Genomic DNA, 21160 nt, shown 5'->3' with positions numbered 1-21160 from the left:
AATTGCAACTTATGAAGGGAAAAGAATTTATGAGAGCCATGAGTTCTCTCTCTCTCTCTCTCTCTCTCTCTCTCTCTCTCTCTCTCTCTCTCTCTCTCCCCCTTTCCTAAGTGTTAGCGTCAATCCTCTCTCTCTCTCTCTCTCTCTCTCAGGTCCCTCCTTTCCTAAGTGTTAGCTCTCTCTCTCTCTCTCTCTCTCTCTCTCTCTCTCTCTCTCTCTCAGGAAAATCATCGCGGTGTGAAATCTCAGCCAATTAATTCGCGAACTGGTCACCTCTTTGATCAGAAACCCCGATGTCATTTATATCTAATGCATTTATGTGGGGGGAGGAGAAGGTACTTAACGTCTCATTTCACGACAGATTAAAAAAGAAAAAAGACTTATTAAATAAGACTTATCAAATAAGACTTATCAAATAAGACGGTCGCTTAGACAGGGCGTTGGAAAGGAAGGTGGCTGAGGTACGATGATCGGTTTTAATTGAGACGTTTCGTCGAGGCGAAAAAGGAGTTTTTGATGAAAAATTATATTTTCGCTTTTGTTTTGTTTTTTTATGGTTGGTGTTTTGTGCTAGGGGTGATGACATGATTGAGAGAGAGAGAGAGAGAGAGAGAGAGAGAGAGAGAGAGAGAGGGAGAGAGAGGGACTGAGCTGACCAATGAACCGCAATTCACGGGGGAACTGACGCTTTCACGCCCCCGTGGGCGTGATTGGAGTCAGATACCGCCCGCTTTGCGATTTTCCCGATTTTTAGGCAAATTTATTCGACCCCTGCTGGGCGCGACTTCCCGAGAGGTAAGGTGGGGGGGGGGGCGGGTCTTGTCGTGCCCGGGTCCTCTTTGATTTCGGGGTTTGGTGGGTTCTTTCATGAGCTCGCTTTTTTTTTCTCTCTCTCTCTCTCTCTCTCTCTCTCTCTCTCTCTCAACCAGGCCAGGAGAGTGAAAGGGGCCTCTCTTTTATCGTTTGTCTCTCTCTCTCACTGTCTCTCTCTCTCTCTCTCTCTCTCTCTCTCTCTCTCTCTCTCTCTGTCTCTCTCTCTCTCTCTCTTTCTATATCTGTTTTTTCTCTCTCTCTCACTCTGTATCTATTTTTCTCTCTCTCTCTCTCTCTCTCTCTCTCTCTCTCTCTCTCTCTCTCTCTCTCTGTCTGTTCTTTTCCCACCGCGTGATGTCTTTTGATGTAGGAAGTTTCATCCTTAACAGGAAATGGAATTTGATGGTATTTCCCCTTTGATTCTGAAGGTTCATTTAAGGTTAACTAATAAAGGCTCAAGTTGAAGGTTCATTCAAGGTTAACAAGTAAAGGCTTAAGTAGAAGGTTCATTTAAAGTTAATATGTAAAGGTTTAAGTAGTTTTTGTATATAAGTAACTTGTAGCTGTGAGGTGCTGGGTGACATTAATGTAAATTTTTTATTGTGATTAGTAGATTTATATATATATATATATATATATATATATATATATATATATATATATATATATATATATATATATATATACGTCATTGACTCAGCATTTTCATAGTATCCTTCATTTATTTAAAGCTCCAAGAGAGAGAGAGAGAGAGAGAGAGAGAGAGAGAGAGAGAGAGAGAGATTGAAATACATTTGAATGAAGAACATTCTGAAATAGTACTAAGGAAATTTATATAGTTTACGAGGCGAAATATAGGGGAGAGAGAGAGAGAGAGAGAGAGAGAGAGAGAGAGAGAGAGAGAGAGAGAGAGAGAGAGAGAGAGTCATAGAAAACGGTTACCTTCAAAGAAAACAGGACTTTTTATGGGGGACTTTGATAAATGAACCCCTCAGTCGACATCAATTTATTTTTTCTTTTTTCTTTTCTCGAGAGAAATAATAAAAAAAAAATATTTTCCCACTTACCATCCCCTAAAAGTACCACCTTCTGAGGTTCGGAAAATCGTTTATATTTGTATCTTTTTAATTATCAATTCGTTAATCTATCTATTCTTTTCTGATAACTTACCTTATGTTACTTTTTTTTCAAATGAACACACACATATATATATAACTTATACATATATGCATACAGATACATGCTTGCATGTATGTATATGTATATACGTGTTTATCAATACCCAACCATCAAACTGAACCAATCGTTATTATATACAAAGAAAGACACTTACAAACCTTCCCAAATGACACTTCACAATAACAAGGACACCATTAATTCGAGAGCTCGTATATATCCCATCATCAGTCAGTTCCTCGATAATTGCTAAGAGGACTTCCAATTTATCCTCCTCGATGATAACCTTTATATATCTACCTTTGCCTGGTCGTTATGTACAGTTCAATACCAGTTAAGTAAAGATTCTAATTTGACTTTTAGGGGGGGGCGGGGTGGGGCCACCAACAATAGTTGCTAATTTGACATCTCTCGACCTGTTAACTGGAGACGCTCATTTGACTGATAGAAACGATACCGTAGGTATTAGCTAAGGACCTCTGCGGTGTTCCCTAGGCCCGTAGCTGCGCCTCTTTCATTCCTTTTACTGTGTCTATTGTACTTCCTCCATTTGTATTCTCTTTTATTCTCTGTTTTCCATCTTTCCTTCTTAAAACCGTCTCCTGACAGCTGTTTCATGGTGCAACTGCAAGGTTTTTATTTTTTTTCTGGTACGCCTTTCAAACCATTTACTGTTAGCTGCCGTTACAGCCCTAAATGGCCTCATCATCTTTTAGGTCCCAGCGGTTGGCCTTTGACCTAAATTCTATATTCTGTCTATTAAAAAACTTTTTATCTTCGTTATTTTTTCTCTCCCAAAGTTCAAAGTATGTCGAGAGCCGAATTTTATCGAATTTTTTTGAAACCATTTGACCACTTTCCCGTAGGGAGTTAGTGCCGTCAGTGCACCTCATGCGGTGCACTGTAGGCATTACTAAAGGTTCTTTGCAGAGTGTATTCGGCTCCTAGCTGCAACCCCTTTCATTCCTTTTACTGTACCTCCATTCGTATTCTCTTTCTTCAGTCTTATTTTCCAGCCTCTCCTAACAATCGATTCATAGTGCAACTGCTCTGAGGTTTTCCTCCTGTTACACCTTTCAAACCTTTTGCTGTCAGTTTCCGTTTCAGCATTGAATGACCTCATAGGTCCCAGTGCTTGGCCTTTGACCTAAATTCTATGTTCTATTCAGTTCAGTTCAATTCATTTGACCACTGAAGAGCTTTTGTCAGAGTTCAGTGTATTATAAGTACCTTTAATTATTGAATGTATTCTGACAGTAATAATGAACAAATAGTCATTTGGCTTCAAATGGTAACCCTGCAAGGTCAAAATCAGGTCATCTCAAGGTCAGGTCAAGGTCAGGTCGGGCCAACCACATCCAACAAGCTACGAATCTTGCAGTAGAGTGATCTTCAGCCATTACTAGATCATTGTGCTGGCTTTGTCTGCCCGTACGCACCTTTTCTGTCCGCCCTCAGATCTTGCAAACTACTGAGGCTAGAGGGCTACAAATCGGTATGTCGATCACCCACCCTCCAATCATCAAACATACCAAATTACAGCTTTCTAGCCTCAGCAGTTTCTATTTTGTTTAAGGTTAAAGTTAGCCATGTATTTTGCATCTGGCAACGCTATAGGACAGGCCACCACCTTCCAGAGCTCTCAGGGAGCATTAGCCAATCAGGTGACAAAGACATGAATTCTTGAAGTACAGTGGAAAAACAAATTTCATTTAAACTATATAACAGATTACTGGCAAATAAAAATAGGCCCATCAGAGGGGCTGTTTTAAAAGGGACTACTGACGGTCGATGGAAGGACTTCCAAAAATAATCTGGAAAAATATGAGAACCTGGAATATAAGCTCAGTGTTGCATATGGTTGGTTTAGCTTATGCCCTCTTAGTGTTGTAAGGTGTTGAAGGGAATATGAATGCCTACAGTGCACTGCGTGAGGTGCACTGACGCCATTCCAATCACCTATGGCCTAGAACTAGTATTCCATTCCATTCTAATCCCTCAGAAAGCTGATATCAGCTCAGTGGTCTGGTTAAGTTATTTTAATAATGATAATCAATATCTCCATAATTAAACGTTTTTATAAAGGATTCTATAACGGCAATATTACAGGAAGTCTAATGTTATTATTTAATAAATAAGAAAATGGAACCTCAAGGGGTTTGATCAACTCCAAGGAGTTGAATTAATTGCTAATAGATTTATTGGAATTCACTTACAGGTGCTAAGATGTGTTTGTGTTTGCAAAGCAACGAATTAATTACTAGTACCTTCATTTTAGCTCACTTAGGGGGCCAAGATATGTTTGTTTTGTGTGTGTGTGTGTGTGTGTGTGTGTGTGTGTGTGTGTTGGACGTATACCCTCCCTCACACAAGCCATAAAATTTCACCTATAATCGATTAACTGATAAATCATCATCATCGTCACCTATTTCGGCGTCCTTCCTGACCTAACCTTGGCCCCCACCCCACGAGAGAGAGAGAGAGAGAGAGAGAGAGAGAGAGAGAGAGAGAGAGAGAGAGAGAGGTGGAGGACAGTTGACAAAAAACATCGGGTCGAACCTCTTAGCCAATCAGCGCCCTCCTTCGACACCCTTTATCTTTCTTTTCTAGACTTTTTAGACCAATTAGGAACGCCCGTGGCGCCCTCTCCACGCCGTCAGCTGATTATCAGTCATTGTCTGAAGATTCCACCCTTTCACAGGACGCGGCGTCGATGCATAAAACGACCGTTTTCGCCAGAGGATAAACAGTTCAAACGATTTAGTTCGGAGAGGCGCCGTTTAGAAGACTGTCGCCTGTCGTTCGCGCGAAGGAAAATCCGACCTTTTTTCATGGATACCCAACTACCGAGTGCTTGTGATTGTTTGTGATCTGTCAGTCAATCACTGACGAAGCTCAGAATAAAAAGGACAACAAAGAAAGCCCTAATGAAGATTCGTTTTTTTTTTAAAGTTTAATTGATTGGTGATACTCTAACACAAAGCGGAGTTCAGCGAGACGGCCGAGGAGAAACTCGTTTCAGTATGTGTCTCGTTAGCGATGGATCCCTGTTGCCTTTCCAATTAAGCCCGCCTCGAAATACCTGTCCAGCCAGACAATAGGCGAATTAACAGGGCCCTGGAATCGCGAACTCCGATCACCGAAGAAGAATTCCCTCGCAAATACTCGAAACTGAACTGTTTTAAAAAGAAGTTAGACGACAACTGACTGATTTGTGAGACAGGTTCCAACAACATGGGAGCCACCAGCCATTATCGTCTCCTGGGGTTTCAAATCCTTCTTCTGTTTTTGATGATAGGCCCACCTTATGGTAAGTTATTTATCCTCTGATTGAGTCGTGAGATTTATGAACACTTCAGTTCCACACTGAAGAAATTGAATAGCAGTTGTGATACATTCTGCTGTAAATATTTAGTGATAGAATTGCACCTGTATTCCATCACACTGTATATAAAAATAGTTTATGTATGGTGTTCTTTTCATATAATTATTATTTTATTATTATTATTAGCAGCTGTCCAATCTAACTTTTACTTCATTGTATTTTTTATACCATATTGTATTATACCCCGGCCAGGTCAGGGCACAGCACCCTAAGTTAGGTTAGGTAGGTAAAAGTCAAGCAAGGTCAGTCCACCATGGCATTCTGGGAAAGGTCATAGGATTACTCACACCTACCCCTTACCTCCATACTATTTATCCATTCCTCTCTCTGTGTCTTTCTTCCAGGCACTGCCGTTAGCCAGAAGGTTCCAGTCTTCCATTTCCAGGAATCCGGGGAGCCTAGAAGCGACGCCTACGCCATCTTTCCGGAGAGTTTGCCGAACCTCAGGGAGTTCACTCTTTGCTACAGAGTCTACATCTACTTCTACAGGAAGGAGATCGTGGTCGTGTCCTACGCTGTCAGTGATACGGACAACAATGTCATTAGGATCGGTGAGTGGGTTCCTACAGAAAACAAACAAACAAACAAACAAATAACAGTAGTAAACAAAACAAGCATTAGTTGGGTCCTCTCTACCTTTTAGAATAAGTAAAAAACAAAGTCAATATATGTGGGGTAATTCATAACATCTTATCATTCAGTTTATACTGACTTAGTCGAAGGTTCTGTCTCCCACTTTTTGGCCTTTTACTTTACCTCCGTTCGTCCTTCCTTCCTTCAGTCTTGCTGTCCAACTCCTCTAAATATTTGTCATTGCAATTGTGGTGTTTTTTTTCCAGTTCCACCTTTATCATGCGGTGTACTGTAGGCATTACTTCAGGTTCTTTGCAGCGTGCCTTCCTTAGGCCCCTAGCTGCAACCCTTTTCGTTCCTTTTACTGTACCTCCTTTCATATTCTCTTTCTTCCACCTTACTTTCCTTAACCCTCTCCTAACAATTGTTTCCTAGTGCAACTGTGAGGTTTTCCTTCTGCTAAACCTTTCAGACCCTTTACTGTCAATTTCCGTGTCCTTGAAATTAGCTTGACAGCCTAAATCTCACTCAATCACCTTCCCTCCTCCATATCAATATTTCCCAACGTGTTACTTTGATATTGATAAAATACATTTTATTACTGCTGTCTTTTCAGACCACACAGGACAGGGGTTCCGCATGATAATCGCTGGGACCCTTGACGTTAGCGCTGATGACCTACCCTTGAGGACTTGGCGTCATTACTGCCTCGGGGTCAATTTAGTCACAGGAGACTGGGTCATGGCGATTCAGGGTCAAGTTACTCTCAGGTGAGACTGATATGTTTACGCAAACAGTTCCCGTGAGGGGGTAGCACCGTCAGTGCACCTCACGCGGTGTCCTGTAGGCATTACTCGAGATTCTTCTCAGCGGCCGTTCCTTAGGCCCCTAGCTGCAAGCTCCTTAATTCCTTTTACTGTACCTCCGTTCATATTCTCTATCTTTTATCTTACTTTCCTTAACCCTCTCCTTATAGTTGTTCCGACATTATTCTCAGTGCTGAGTGACCTCATAAGCCCTAGCATTTGGTCTTAGGCCTGAATCGTATATTCCAATCCCATTTTTTCTAATAATTATTGAGGAAAGAACATACCAATGGTACTGTTTGAAACTCCAAAAAGCCCATAAATTGGAGAATAGATATAAGAAATCCACATAGGCCTACAGTTTTGGGGTGCAACGCTCCCTATTCAGTGCGTGTTCTTCATTATATTTTAATAATATACTTAAATTTTTATCATTTTATCCTATCACCTTCTGTTAATTCTTTCGAATGAACAATGTAGTATTCTTTGGAAACTTCAAGAATTTCAAGTCAGTGACCCTGTGGTCCCTTCCACACTGAAGAGAAAACATCTTCTGAATAATAATAACAATAATTTGTGTTTTTTAATTTTTATTCTGTTTTTGCAAGTTCAAAGACCTATACTGACCTATTATCACAATGACCCTGTTTATCTTCCCAGGCGAGAGAAGGACCCACGTCTGGTCAGCAGGGTCATTCAGGGGGGTGGCCTATTCGTCGTGGGGCAGGACCAAGACCTCTTAGGGGGCGGGTTCCAGGTAAGTTTGACCTGACCTCTCCTTAATTAGAACCGATTAAAATTATCATCACTGTACCTGAGCCCATTTCAAACACTCTCACTATATCTTCGCTCTTATTTCACCATAGAACCCATCACCTCGCCACCATTCTTCAGAGTGAAATAGTGCATTCTCTTAGCCATCATCTTCGTTGTCAAAAACGAGTTTAAAATGACAAAGCGAGAAGAAGTAAGGAAGGAAGGGCGTTATCGATTCCTTCATTTTTTCGCAAGAAGAAGAAGAGGAAGAAGAAGAACGAACCCTTTTAATAACAAGAGGTTAAAAATGGCCCAATTAGCAGTGTAAAGGATACAAATACTTAGGAAAACGGTATACAAACTAAACTACTCAAAGGGAACAATTGTCATAACGAGAAACCAAAAGGTAGATTAAAAAGATAAATAAAATACGAACACCCAAAGGTACACAAAATTGAGCATAAAAAAATATAATGTTTTTCCAACATATAATAAACCCGGAGGCGAAAAGATTGATTAAAAAACATCTCTAATTTTTCCGGGTTATTGTTGCGAAAAGGGTAAATGGACAAGAATTAAAATAAACATTCTGAATTACTATAAAATAAAGATAAAGACGACATTGCAGAAACCAGAGACGAAGGAGCCACAACGGCATCAGAGCTTACCTGGCACAGGATTCACCTCTTGATTAAACGACAAAGCCTCGTTTTTCTCGTTTTTAAGTGCCATTCGCTATACGAGTTCGGTTTCGTTATCAAGATTAAATAGGCAATAGAGAATCTAGCTGACGTTGGCATAAACAAACTGCATGCAGGTAGAGCAGTCAAATAAATGCCTGACGGACGTCAAGATTTTTATTTTATATACCTGACTCTGTGTCTGTTGGCGCCATTATACTTTTGAACCTTCGTTAGTGTCTTTGCAATCACTTTCCAAGCGAAGCATTTGAGAAGGAGACGAAGGAGGGAAAGGTGCTTAATCACTTAGCTATTATAATGATCTGTGCACTCGGGAAGTCATTCTAGTCATATAATTGTGCTATGTATCCTGGAGAGAATATCCTTACATATCCCAACTGAAATCTCTCGCCTTGACAAGAATATTTCACGCTAATTCCAATATTATTCTTTCTTGTGGTGTTATTTGGATGTTACCGAAATAAATCGGAATGTTTGTGACCTATAAAGGTGTGAGGGTTCTTTTACTTAGATTAGATTACATCTGAATACACACACAAGTATATATATAATATATATGAATGAATTCAGAAGTATCGCTTTCCCAAGAGGTCATTAATGATTATGTTACAGTAAGACTATGAAATCCCTGAAAATTTTCAGGGAATTCGTGAAATTGCCAATTCACTTAGGGACATTTGGTCCCCAGGGGCTAGGCTATAGTACTCCACACGGCGAAAGAGTTTAGATGAATGTTTCGCCATGTTTAGTACTAGCCCCTGGGGGGGATCAAAATGTGTTTAGCACTAGCCCCTCAGGGATCAAATGCACTTCAGGGACATTTTTATTTTATTTCCAGACCGAGCAATCGCTCTCAGGGGCACTGGCCGAACTGCAACTATGGGACTATACTCTGGACGAGTTTACCATCGGACAGATAGCGAATTTGACTGCTAATTTGCAAGGTTGGTTATCCCTTTTCTCTATCTCTCTTTTTCTTCCTCGTAGTTATATAACTCTCCCACTCTCTTCTTCTTCTTCTGCATTTAGGTCATATTTATCATCTCTCTCTTTCTCTTCCAGTTAAGAAGCGTTTTTAATCACTGAAAAACCACAAATATTCTCTCTTCTCTGACGTAAAATCGTAACCCAGTCTCGTCCATCTTTGTAATGAAACTTCAAAATACCCATTATTTTATTATTTCCTCGATTGTTCTCGCTTGTTAACCAATTCCTATATAAATTAAATTATATTCGCTTGCTATAAACACACAGAACGTCCATCAGTAGTCATTTAAAAGGAAAATATCATAAAAAAACAAAAATAAAATTTTCTATGGCTGAAAGGTCGTGTGATCCGTTTTCTGTCTCCAGGCAACATAATCAACTGGGAGGACGCTGTTTGGGAATTAAATGGCGCAGTCACCGAGCATTACTTAGAAAAAGACAAATTCCAGCGTTCCCACGTCCACTACGTGATGTTGGCAAAAAGGAGGCCCTTCAAGGAATCGATGCAGCTGTGTCAGAGCCTGAAGGTGAGACTGAGACCACTTTAAAATGGTTGTCTGTCACGGAGATTCGAATGATAACTCATTTCTTTTTATTGTTTTTGTTAATATTAACGATTTAACGATGATATTTGCATATCCTTTACCAAAATAAGCCCCCAACCCCCTAATTTCATTAATATCTTCCCATTAACAGCTTTATTTAAACTATATTCAACTCTTTTAAGATTCCAGGTGTCATTTTTAACGACAAATTCATCTCGTGTTGAAATTCATATAAAAAATTAAGCTTAAGAAGGAAAAGCACTTAGTAAAGTGCCTCTCAACTTAAGAAGAAGAAGAAAAAACACTCAGTAAAGTGCCTCTCAGCTTAAGAAGGAGAAGCACTTAGCAAAGTGCTTCTCAACTTAAAAAGAAACTCTTAGTAAAGTGCTTCTCATCTTCAGAAGAAGAAGCACTTAGTAAATTGCTTCTCATCTTAAGAAGGAGACAGTAAAGTGCTTCTCGGCTTCAGAAAAGAAAGACACTTATTAAGATGCTTCTCAGCTTAAGAAGAAGAAGAAAAGACACATAGTAAAGTGCTTCTCAGCTTAAGAAGAGAGAGAGAGAAACTTTGTCAAAAGCGTTAAAGGTCATATAAAGTGTTGTAGACCATATAGGCCTACACCAACAAAAACCTGCCATTATTATTATTATTATTATTATTATTATTATTATTATTATTCTTATTCTCTATGCAGGGCAAGGTAGCAGCCCCAACATCGGACAAAGAGAATCAAGAATTATTCAACCACTCTGCTCCATATTACCCCCTGTGTAAGAATAACATAGGCTATATATACCTCTGGGTAGGCTACACAGATGTCAGAATTGAAGGTAAGATTCTCTCTCTCTCTCTCTCTCTCTCTCTCTCTCTCTCTCTCTCTCTCTCTCTCTCTCTCTCTCTCTCTCTCTAGAACCTGGCTGCAGTTCAAACTAGTCTTAACGAATGATTACCTTTAAAAAAATCCTAAATAAAAGATTGATTTTGAGTCTAATTGTGTTTAAAATTACTAGATGATTAATGGAAGACCTGAATAATGTACTTAGGCCTAAGTGAAAGATTTTATTGATAGATTTTCGCTCAGGTTTCAAAAGGAACTCAATAAACATTTCGGCGATTTTGTGGGTCTTTCTGTATTTAATTCATAAAAGAGTGAATGAGAGGATTAAGATATAGGGGAATAAGGGATAATGCGAAGGAAAGGAAATAAAATAAAAGAGAGGGAGAGAAGAGAGAAAGAAGTTATAGACTAAAATCAACTAACAAAAGTTAACCCACCTCATGGACGTAAAGTAGGCCTATATAGTTTGGTCTCTCCTCCTCCACCTCCTCCTCTTCCTCCTCCTCCTCCTTCTTCTTCTTCTTCTTCTTCTTCTTCTTCTTCTTCTTCTTCTTCTTCTTCTTCTTCTTTTCTTCTTCTTCTTCTTCTTCTTCTTCTTCTTCTGCATGAAGTTACAGACTAAAACTCACCAACAGAAGTGGAACAGGAAGTAGGCCGATATAGGCTGGTCTCTTTCTCCTTCTTCTTCTTTTCCTTCTCCTTCTTCTTCGTCTTCTTCTTCTCATTCTTCTTCTTCTCATTCTTCTTCTTCTTCTTCCAGGCCAATGGGAAGACAGCAGCACTGGTCTTCCTCTCCAATACGAGGGGAGTTGGAGCCCTTACGAACCGAACGGAGAGAGAGAAGAGAATTGTGCAACTCTCTATCACGTAACGGCCATGTGGAACGACATTACTTGCAGGTGAGTTACGAAGACGCTTGAGGCTGACCGTGATGAATATTCCACGATCGTCTTTCCAGAATAATAATAAAAATACTCTTGATGAATAATGAAGATAGTATGACTATCGTTCCCCTTAAATTGTCAATTACATCGAATCCACGATCGTCTTTCTAAAATGATTAAAAGATAACGTGAGACTTTTAAGCTGACCAGGATGATCATTGAATGATCGTCTTTCCAAAATAACAAATTAAAAATTTAGATTATTATTTAAAATAGTATATTTAAATAAAGAATTTTATCCCTGAGTTTATTATCAATTATTATTAATTATGCAGCTGAATTTTATGTAATATTTTTTTATTATTTTGGAAAGATGATCGTGTAATAATCATTATGGTCAGCTTGCATGTTTTTCAGTCATTAAATTTTCAACCTTTCCATAACTAATAATAATAATAATAATAATAATAATAATAATAATAATAATAATAATAATAATAAATTTCTTTAAATTTTCAACCTGTTTCCACAACTTATTAGAAAATAATACTACTACTAATAATAATAATAGTAACAATAAATAATAATAATTTAAATCTTCAATAATTAATAACTAATAATAATAATAATAACTTTTTAGAAAATAGTAATAATAATAATAGTAACAATAACAGTAATAATGTGCACCGCCTAATAATCAGGTCAATAAATCCTTTTAGAAAATCAGTGAACTAATAATGGCGGGGGGAAACTCACATTTCTTCTCAGGGAACAGGACCTCCAGGATATTCTGGTGCCCACACCGTGGGGCATGGGTCATGGATTCCCTCTGGGACAACAAGACTTTGGGAGTTATCAGGTCAAGTTTTTGTCTGGGTAAAATATTTGGGGTTGTGATGATATGGGTAATCAGGCCTGGATGCCCACTACCTCCTGGGGTTGTGGGAGATGAACGGGTAATATTTGTGGTCTCTTCTGATATGGGTAACAGGACCTCCAGTATATTTGTGGTCTGGGTATGTGATATGGGTAATACCGTGGGTTGTGTGTAGATGATATGGGTAATGGATCTGGGTCTGTGATATGGGTAATATTTGGGGTTGTGTGTAGATGATATGGATAATATTTGTGGTCTGGGTATGTGGTAGGGTACTTTTGGGAGATGATATGGGTAATATTTGTGGTCTGGGTATGTGATATGGGTAATTTTGGGGTTTTGTAGATGATATGTCTGGGGTATGTGGTATGGGTAATATTTGGGGTTGTGTGTAGATGATATGGGTAATATTTGTGGTCTGGGTATGTGATATGGGTAATATTTGGGGTTGTGTGTAGATGATATGGGTAATATTTGTGGTCTGGGTATGTGATATGGGTAATATTTGGGGTTGTGTTTAGATGATATGGATAATATTTGTGGTCTGGGTATGTGGTATGGGTAATGTTTAGGGTTGTGTGTAGATGAAATGGATAATATTTGGGGTTATATTATCCATATTATTATGTTTTTATGTCTATACATAATATTTGTTACTTGATTATGTAATAATCTTTAGAGGGTCGTTTCACAGTTGTTTCAATGAATATTTCATTAAGGTTCATATTCTCTAATATCTATGTCATCCACCTGTTGTTGATCTCTCTCTTCTCTCTCTCTCTCTCTCTCTCTCTCTCTCTACTTGTACCACTGGTTGGACATATTATTTAGCACCTAAAAACCACTTAGAAATCTTCCACTTTATTGATCTTCTGTCTAAATCCTTTTCTGGTCCAATTCTTCATTTTCACCTACACCCCTTTTCCAGGATTTTCCAAGACCCCCACTAGTCTCCTTCCTGCGCTGCTACTTCCATACCCGCTACTTTTCTCTAAGTAGCTGTTCCTTTTCCCATCTCGTCCAGAACGGACTCTCCCACAGTCTAAGAAATGTCAGTCGAGAATGACCTAAATCATTATCAACTCTCATTTGCCTTCTTCTGATCGTCTACTCTCGAAGCCATTGGACGAAATAGACGGAATCCTACCCATGGGGTCCAAACTGTGGGAATTCAACACCCAGCTCTGCCCCGGGGCATCGAAGGTGCTGGAACTGACGGTGACGGCTTGCGGATCTGGGTATTACACCTGTGGCGAGGGCAGCTGCGTGCCCTTACACCGTCGATGCGACAGGCGGACGGATTGCCCGGATAGATCCGATGAGGAACACTGTAGTATATTGGTATGTTTGTTTTTAGTCAGGTAAGCGGTCAGGAGTGGTTGGTAATATATAGCCAAACTCTCTCTCTCTCTCTCTCTCTCTCTCTCTCTCTCTCTCTCTCTCTCTCTCTCTCTCTCTCTCTCTCTCTCTCTCAGGAGTTTAATCAAGAATTTAAAAAATCAAAGAGAACATGTTCTATAACACTGTACATTACCAATGTTAAAGACAGAATTCTAATAAAGTTTGTACTAAGGCATAAATCTCTCTCTCTCTCTCTCTCTCTCTCTCTCTCTCTCTCTCTCTCTCTCTCTCTCTCTCTCTCTCTCTCATACCTTTTTACTCAAAAGCCCAAAACCTTTCTTTCTCTGACCACCCAGGGAATCTCCAAGGGGTACAGGAGCGAGATCCCTCCCTCCAACAAAAACAACGACTCAGCAGCTCTTCCAGTGCTGGTCTGGGTAGATATCCTGGCCTTGACATCAATCAACACCATCCAGATGGCATTCACTGTGGACTTCATGCTGAAGGTGAGAAGTGAAGTCTGGTTCTTCATCCTCCACCCTTTTATCCACCCATTCTTTGGGCTACATAAGACACTGTTTGCAATCCTTCATCCTTTTGGTTCATCCTCCACCCTTTCACCCACCCATCCTTTTGGACTTGGGCTACATAAAGACACTGCTTGCAATCCCTCACACTTCTGGTTCATCCTCTACTCTTTCACCCACCTATCCTTAGAGCCTAGGCTATATGAAAACACTAAAGCCGCCTCTTCCAACGGCCTCTAGGTGAAACTATGATTTCCAGATGGCCTGGCACGACCAGCGTCTCTTCTACTACAACCTGAAGGAGGAAGTTGACCTCAACAACCTGGCTAATGAAGAGAGAAACAGAATATGGACTCCTTCTGTGTCCTTCAAGAGCGCCCGGGGGAACAGCCACACAGTCTTGGACGAGGAGGCGAAGATCCACGTCCTCAAGGGCGGGAAGCCCTTGCGGCCATCGGCCTCATACGCCCACGAGGGTGAGCACTCTCAAGGGTTCCTGTGATATTTGGAAAGATGTTATGAATGACACAATGAAAGATTAGTCAGGATTATCTGTTAAACATCTAATCTCATAAGAATTCAATAAGAGCTCTCAAGAGTAACTATTAAAATCGACTGTATATTGTATAAAAGCTTCACTCCTCATATTCCTTTTTCACTCAAACATGTGTATGCAAATGATAACATTTATTTGTGATATGTGAGACAATATGTGATATATAAACAATGTCCTGCAGTGTCTCTTAAAGACAGCAAACACACAGTGAACTGACACTTTATTTCTTCCTCAAATTCAAACAGTGGATTTATTCAATGGTGGGGATGCCCCACTTATCCTGGAGAGGAAGTATCACGTACGCTATGGTTGCGCCTTCGACCTCAACAGATACCCGTTTGACACACAGGTTAGTTATCTACAGGTATTTGAGTTGCAGAGGCTCCTGGAATGGGTAAATATTGCCTTTATATATCCTAGGCCTGTGGTATACAAGAATATACTATATTGGGTTAGGTTAGGAGCAAGAGCTGGTCAGGTTCTTAGGCATAGGCCTATGGAACACAATAATATACTATATTGGGTTATCCCATCCTCGTCGCCAAATTGTTGCATCTGAAGCCAGATGAAAGACGATGTAAGTCCAGATTCCTCTAAGCTACGGAGGTGGGTATTTACACACAGGCTGCCATCTTACAATGCGTTATTCAGGTACTCTTACGACAGAAAATGGGACATAACAGAACAAAGGAAGATATAACATCGTGAGTAACTAAACAAATATACAACATTTAGGAGCGAGAGCTGTAATCAGGTTCTCAATATAGGCAGAAATAACTGATCTACTTCTTGCAGGATGAAAAGTTTCTTATCTGTGAAAACTAAACTAAAATTCTGTTTTGATCCTTCAAATTGTGTTTTCAGTTCAAAGATCACTTCTCTAGTGGCTAAAGGGAAAACAATTTCCTTGGGAAAAGGGGTTTTTTCATACAGGGTGACAAAAGGCATTTAGTCGTTCATTCTTCATTTTTTGTTGTATTTTCATCTCCAGTGAAATACTGAGTTTAGTTTGCTTTTGCTTTTTCAGAACTCTTCTTAGATGGTAAGATCTGTTTTTATTTTTCTTTAGAATTTACTGTACAATTTAACAGGAAAGTTTTCTCCCATTAAACTTTCAGAGTTAACACACTGCTTTAGCCTGTTCTTGGGTAAAAATCTAATCACAAACAGATACCCTTAACTCTGACAAAGCTAGTGAAAGGATTGCATTGCAATTACACTTGTCAGCTCTGACGCAATGCCTACTTATAATCTCCCTAGTTGCTCTGAACATACTGTACTGTATAGTTCTTTCATCGTGTACTTAATTTTCCAGTTTACAGGAATTGTTTTGCTTGATTTCTGTGTAATACCATAACTTTTATACCTGTATTCTACAAACATTTGAATGTGTCCCATAATTTACAAATATCTCATATTTTTTCTAAGTTTATGATGAAATTGCCTCCATGGCTGGGAATACAATTCATTATCTGACCTGACAGAGCTGCTCAATGGAATTTGAGAGTCAGTTCACCACCAGTTCATACATGGAACTGGTACCAGGTCACGTGCACTTCTCAGGTCGTCGCCAGTTGGTGGAATACGTGGTTGGGGAAATTTCCATGGAGGCCACAACCCAGAACTCCAGTTTCAGTGGACTTCAGGTTAGTCTCACAGAGTCACAGTGATGCAAACTCTGTTTGCAACTACCAGTCCTAGGCCTATAGATCTCAAACTTGTCATTTTTGTAGAAATATTCTATGTTTTTACAGTCTGTTTAGATTAATAAGATATGGAAATGTATTGTCACTCTTACAGTATTATTACTATCATAGAGAGTAAAAGTTAAGATGAATTAACACGCAATTCTCAACAGGTTCAGTTAATCTTCATACGCCAAAGTGGATATCACCTTGTGGCGACATACCTGCCAACATCAATCATGATTGTCATCGCTTACTTGTCTTTCTTCTTCGGCGTTGAAGATTTTAACGTGAGTCTCCAAAATGAATTTCCTCGAATTTGTTGAATTTATAACAATCATTAGGTCATATCACTGAGTAAAACTATTTTTATTGTCTAGAGGCACCACCTAGTCACATTTTAGGCTCACAAGTCTTGCTACGGAGTTTCGTTCTTGAATGAGAGGTGAATTTAGTACCAAGTATCAAATGATGTAGGTGATAACAGGAGATGAAAGCAGATGGCAGTGTTTTGGATGAGATCAGACCTTAAAGGACTCAAATAATAGTGTTTACCTTGGCAACACACTGCTGGAAGATGGCGAACTATGTCTGATAAGGACAGAGCCAGAGGAGAGTCTAACAGAGATCCAAAACAGTTCTTACATACAAATCAATTATAATATTAGAACTTGTGAATCTGATGTTATCAAGGCAGTAAGAATTAACAGCAATTGCTTGAGGAAAGTAGAAGGAAACAGGTGAAATGCAATTGGAGTATCTCATTAGTCAAGAGCAGAAATCTAATGGTTGTGCAAACCTACACATCTGTATATAGTGGAGCCTAGAAAATGTACCCAAGAAATGGAAGACATTTTGATGAAATCTCACTACAGAAGCTGAGATCTATGGTTTATGAATGTTTGGAAGCTCATAATACAATTGATCAAGTGGTTCTGAGGCTACAGAATAGAGATCTCAAAGACTGAGATGGTTTGGATATGTAGTGAGAAAAGAGAAGGGTGGTAAATGCAGTTAGTAGAGTCATGAGGAAAGAGAATTATGGAGTAAGAGGGAAAATAAGAGTAATTCAAATAAAGAATGGGAAGGAAAGTGAGAAGACGTGAGAAGGAAAATGAGAAAAAATAGGTAACTAGGCACTGAAGCAAAACTTGGAAAGAAAACGAGATTATCTTACAAAGATAAAACAAGATTAAACTTCAACTCGTTATATGTCTCCTCTCTCAAACAGAATGATTACAGAATCAAATGTACAGAAGTTATTACTTTTAATAAGGTATATACGACTACAGCGTGCATTGTGTGATATACTGTAGACAGTAATTAAAGTGGTTTAGCACCTCTTCGTGCGTGGAAGTTGCATTCAACATCTAACATCTAATCTAGTCCCCTAGGTGTAATCCTATTTTCTATAGATAGTTTGTAGCTTCAAATCAAATCTTTAACCATTATTGAAGAGTAGATCTCTCAGACTAACCTAATTAGTCTAGGGATAGATTTCACAAAGCTTCAGTTAAATGGCTTTATATTGAAAACTGAATAATTTTATTCTTGGACAGGACCGAGCAGATCTTTCAAACTATCCTTATTAGTCTATGAATAGAACTCGTACAAAGCCAGTTATATGGCACGCTTATATAATGAAGGCTGAATAGTTTCATTCTTGTCTTATAAACTGGAAACTAGCTCATTTTATTCCTGGGCAGGACCGAGCAAATCTTTTAAACTATCGGATCTGTCCTAGATAGTGGCCCCCCAAGTGTTTTAACCAGGTATGAATCCACCTCTGTGGCGTGTTTAGTACAAGCCCCTTGGGGGATGCCCTTAAAAGCATAAAAAAAGACTCTGGATATCATAAAGATAATGACCCCAAGAAATATTAGCCCTAGATAACGACCCCCGAAAACCCTTGGGGGTCACTATCTAGGAAAGATCCATATCATTATTAGTCTAGGGCCCGAATCCACACAACTACAGTTAAATGCCTGTCTTATAAACTGGATCATTTCATCCCTGGGGCAGGACCGCATCATGGTATCCCTTACGTCGCTGCTCGTGCTGTCGTCCCTGCTGACGCAGACTTCGGAGACGCTCCCGAAGACGTCCTACTTCAAGATGGTCGACATCTGGCTCTTCTTCTGCATCGTCACGATCTTCACGGTGATTCTCATCCACACGGCGTCCATCTACGTCGACAGGAGGAACCAGGAGACTGTAAACGTCGAGAAAAAGGGCGTCTTACAACCTGCGCCTAGGGCCAGGGTTTTGTCAGCATCCAACAAGAGAAAGTCTGACAACAGTCTGGCTAAGGATGGCAGCCTGAAGGAGAAAGGGCATAAGATCCCAGTGGGTAGAGTCAAGGTTACCCCAGCAGGCATTTTGAGTTTTGGGAAAGTGATGGTTCCATTCACAGTTGGCGTTTTCAATATCGTCTACTGGATCATTGCACTCATGAGGTAAATGTACAGTAGTATGTTGCACTGAAGGAGAAACGTTTTACTAAACCCTACATGTTCCCAGTATGAAGTGTTGCAATTAAAATGCTTCTTTAAAAACAGCCCCAATGATTATGAAATATCTATTAAAGCATGAATCATGACTATGGTTTTTAATAAGTCTTAGGCCCAAGGCTTAATGTATAGAGATTTATTTTCCACTTGTAAAATGCATAATTCTCCAAATCTTGCAGCCCAGAAATCCCTATGTAGGCACAATTTATTATTTATCATGTGGAGAATGTTGGAAAATTTATGTACTACACTAAAACTAGGTTGGCTGAGAGAGAGAGAGAGAGAGAGAGAGAGAGAGAGAGAGAGAGAGAGAGAGAGAGAGAGAGAGAGAGAGAGAGAGAGAGAGAGAATTTCACCATTCCTGACATATCTTCTAACTTCTCTTAATTAAAAAAAAACTGTCGTTGTCTCCTTACCATTAGTTAGAATTACCAATTTCTTGTAACTTTTCTGTAATTTCAAAATAAAGAGCAATTCAGAAAACAGTAATGGGAAACGTTTTATTATTAACCTCTTCCCACAATGATTAAAATCTAAAATTTTCAATGGAATTAAATGTTAATACTTTATTCATACATCAGAATATGAATATATATATATATATATATATATATATATATATATATATATATATATATATATATATATATATATATATATATATATATATGTACACCTTATTTTATTATTATATCACAGAAATAGGACACAGAACGTTTAAGTCGTAATTCATTCTAATTCAAATAATTAGGGAGAGTGGGGCACGTTGAACATATTTTTGGAATTCTCTCTCTACAAAAATTTTTCTGGAACACTTTGGTCCTGTACTTACCATCATAAAGTTCAACCATTACACTAATTGTTCTGTAAAGCACATGGGGTTCTGATAATTTTTTGGGGGTGTAATTTGAGGTTAACGAAAATTTCCATATTGGTTCAATCTGCCCCATAGGTGGGGTACATTGAACATAGCAAAGGGGCAGCTTGATCCATGTTACTTATGAAAGGAAATATAAACAAAGATGTTAGGAAATATATCAAATTTTATTCATTTGAAACATAGTTTGTTTATTTGTATATAGTAAGCCTATTAATTCGATCCTCATATGAAAATAGAAAATAAAATATCCTCTTTGGTTTTACAGAATCTTAACATAACTATCTTTGGCTTCATTAAGCTAGTTCTAATGGATAAGCCATTCTACAATAATTGAGCTCGCTAAATATGCCGTCTTTGGCATGAAATGTTATAATGGGATTTATAAATCTCAAATCTTTGGCATGAAGCTGCAATAATTGGCTCATGAATCTCATTTGAGATAAATCACTAAACAATTATGGTACAAAAGTAATTATCTATCCATCAGAGAGACACAATTTCATCTGAAATTAAAGAAAGAATCTGAAAAGTAAAGCAAATTAAAATATAGATTTAAAAGAATAAAAGAAAATAAAAGAAAAGCCATTGTAATAACTTATTGACATTTGTACTGCTCCAAGTCCACATTAAAGTGTATCATGGACTGCATCCTTTTGTACCACCACTGCTGACTGGATTTGGGAGACACATCAGTATATCACTTCTCAAAACTTTGGCCTTGTCCTCACAAGGTGGCTTAATGAATTTGCCAGGACATTTTTTGATTGACGGTAAAAATCTACTTCATAGCATTTTCATCATTATCTGTAAATTTATCACCAATCTGACCAACGTAGAATAGCCATTTATTCTTTGAATTAACTGGCTTGAATTTGACCAACACAAAATCTCCTGACTCTGGTTCCTTTCTTGATTGTTCTGCCAAATCCTCATCAAAATCTTCTTCATATTCACTTGATTCTCCATGAAGAGACATATCTTCATCGCCTGTCTCGTCTGAACTTTCTTCTGTAATGGGTAGGTTTTTTGCTTCAACAATTTTCCTTTTCCCTTCTCATTGCCTCCTCTTTTCTGGAGTGCTTGTGATCAACTTTGTGCCAACTGATTTCCTCTTGCAAACTTTTCTTGTTGACAGATTCGTCAATTTCCGTTTAGAATAGGTCTTAAATCGACTAACTCTTCAAAGCTAGTCTGATGCTGCTGCGACAAGTCATGGTTCATTACTGGTTCATCTGATGGATTTAACTCTCTTTCACCAATAGCCTATTTATATCACAACTGTGACTAGAAGATGTGTTTTCATCATTTCTAAACACTGA

General features: G+C 38.8%; 1 protein-coding gene across 1 annotated transcript; it reads left to right on the top strand.

The window, feature by feature from the left end:
• Nucleotides 1-4768: 4768 nt before the first annotated feature.
• LOC136855783 (uncharacterized) lies at nucleotides 4769-19428 on the top strand. Its single transcript, XM_067133140.1, has 16 exons — nucleotides 4769-5299; nucleotides 5719-5925; nucleotides 6564-6717; nucleotides 7414-7510; nucleotides 9049-9154; nucleotides 9564-9724; nucleotides 10438-10573; nucleotides 11342-11480; nucleotides 12457-12481; nucleotides 13462-13683; nucleotides 14040-14189; nucleotides 14470-14686; nucleotides 15012-15115; nucleotides 16251-16412; nucleotides 16625-16741; nucleotides 18474-19428. The coding sequence occupies exons 1-16, from the start codon at nucleotides 5224-5226 to the stop codon at nucleotides 18909-18911; spliced, it is 2511 nt and encodes an 836-aa protein (XP_066989241.1). The 5' UTR covers nucleotides 4769-5223; the 3' UTR covers nucleotides 18912-19428.
• Nucleotides 19429-21160: the final 1732 nt, after the last annotated feature.

The sequence above is a fragment of the Macrobrachium rosenbergii genome, chromosome 33 (assembly GCF_040412425.1).
Source record: "Macrobrachium rosenbergii isolate ZJJX-2024 chromosome 33, ASM4041242v1, whole genome shotgun sequence".
In the NCBI taxonomy this organism is placed as follows: domain Eukaryota; kingdom Metazoa; phylum Arthropoda; class Malacostraca; order Decapoda; family Palaemonidae; genus Macrobrachium; species Macrobrachium rosenbergii.
Note: the sequence above shows the minus strand (reverse complement) of the source record. Positions and strands in the feature narration are given on the sequence as shown.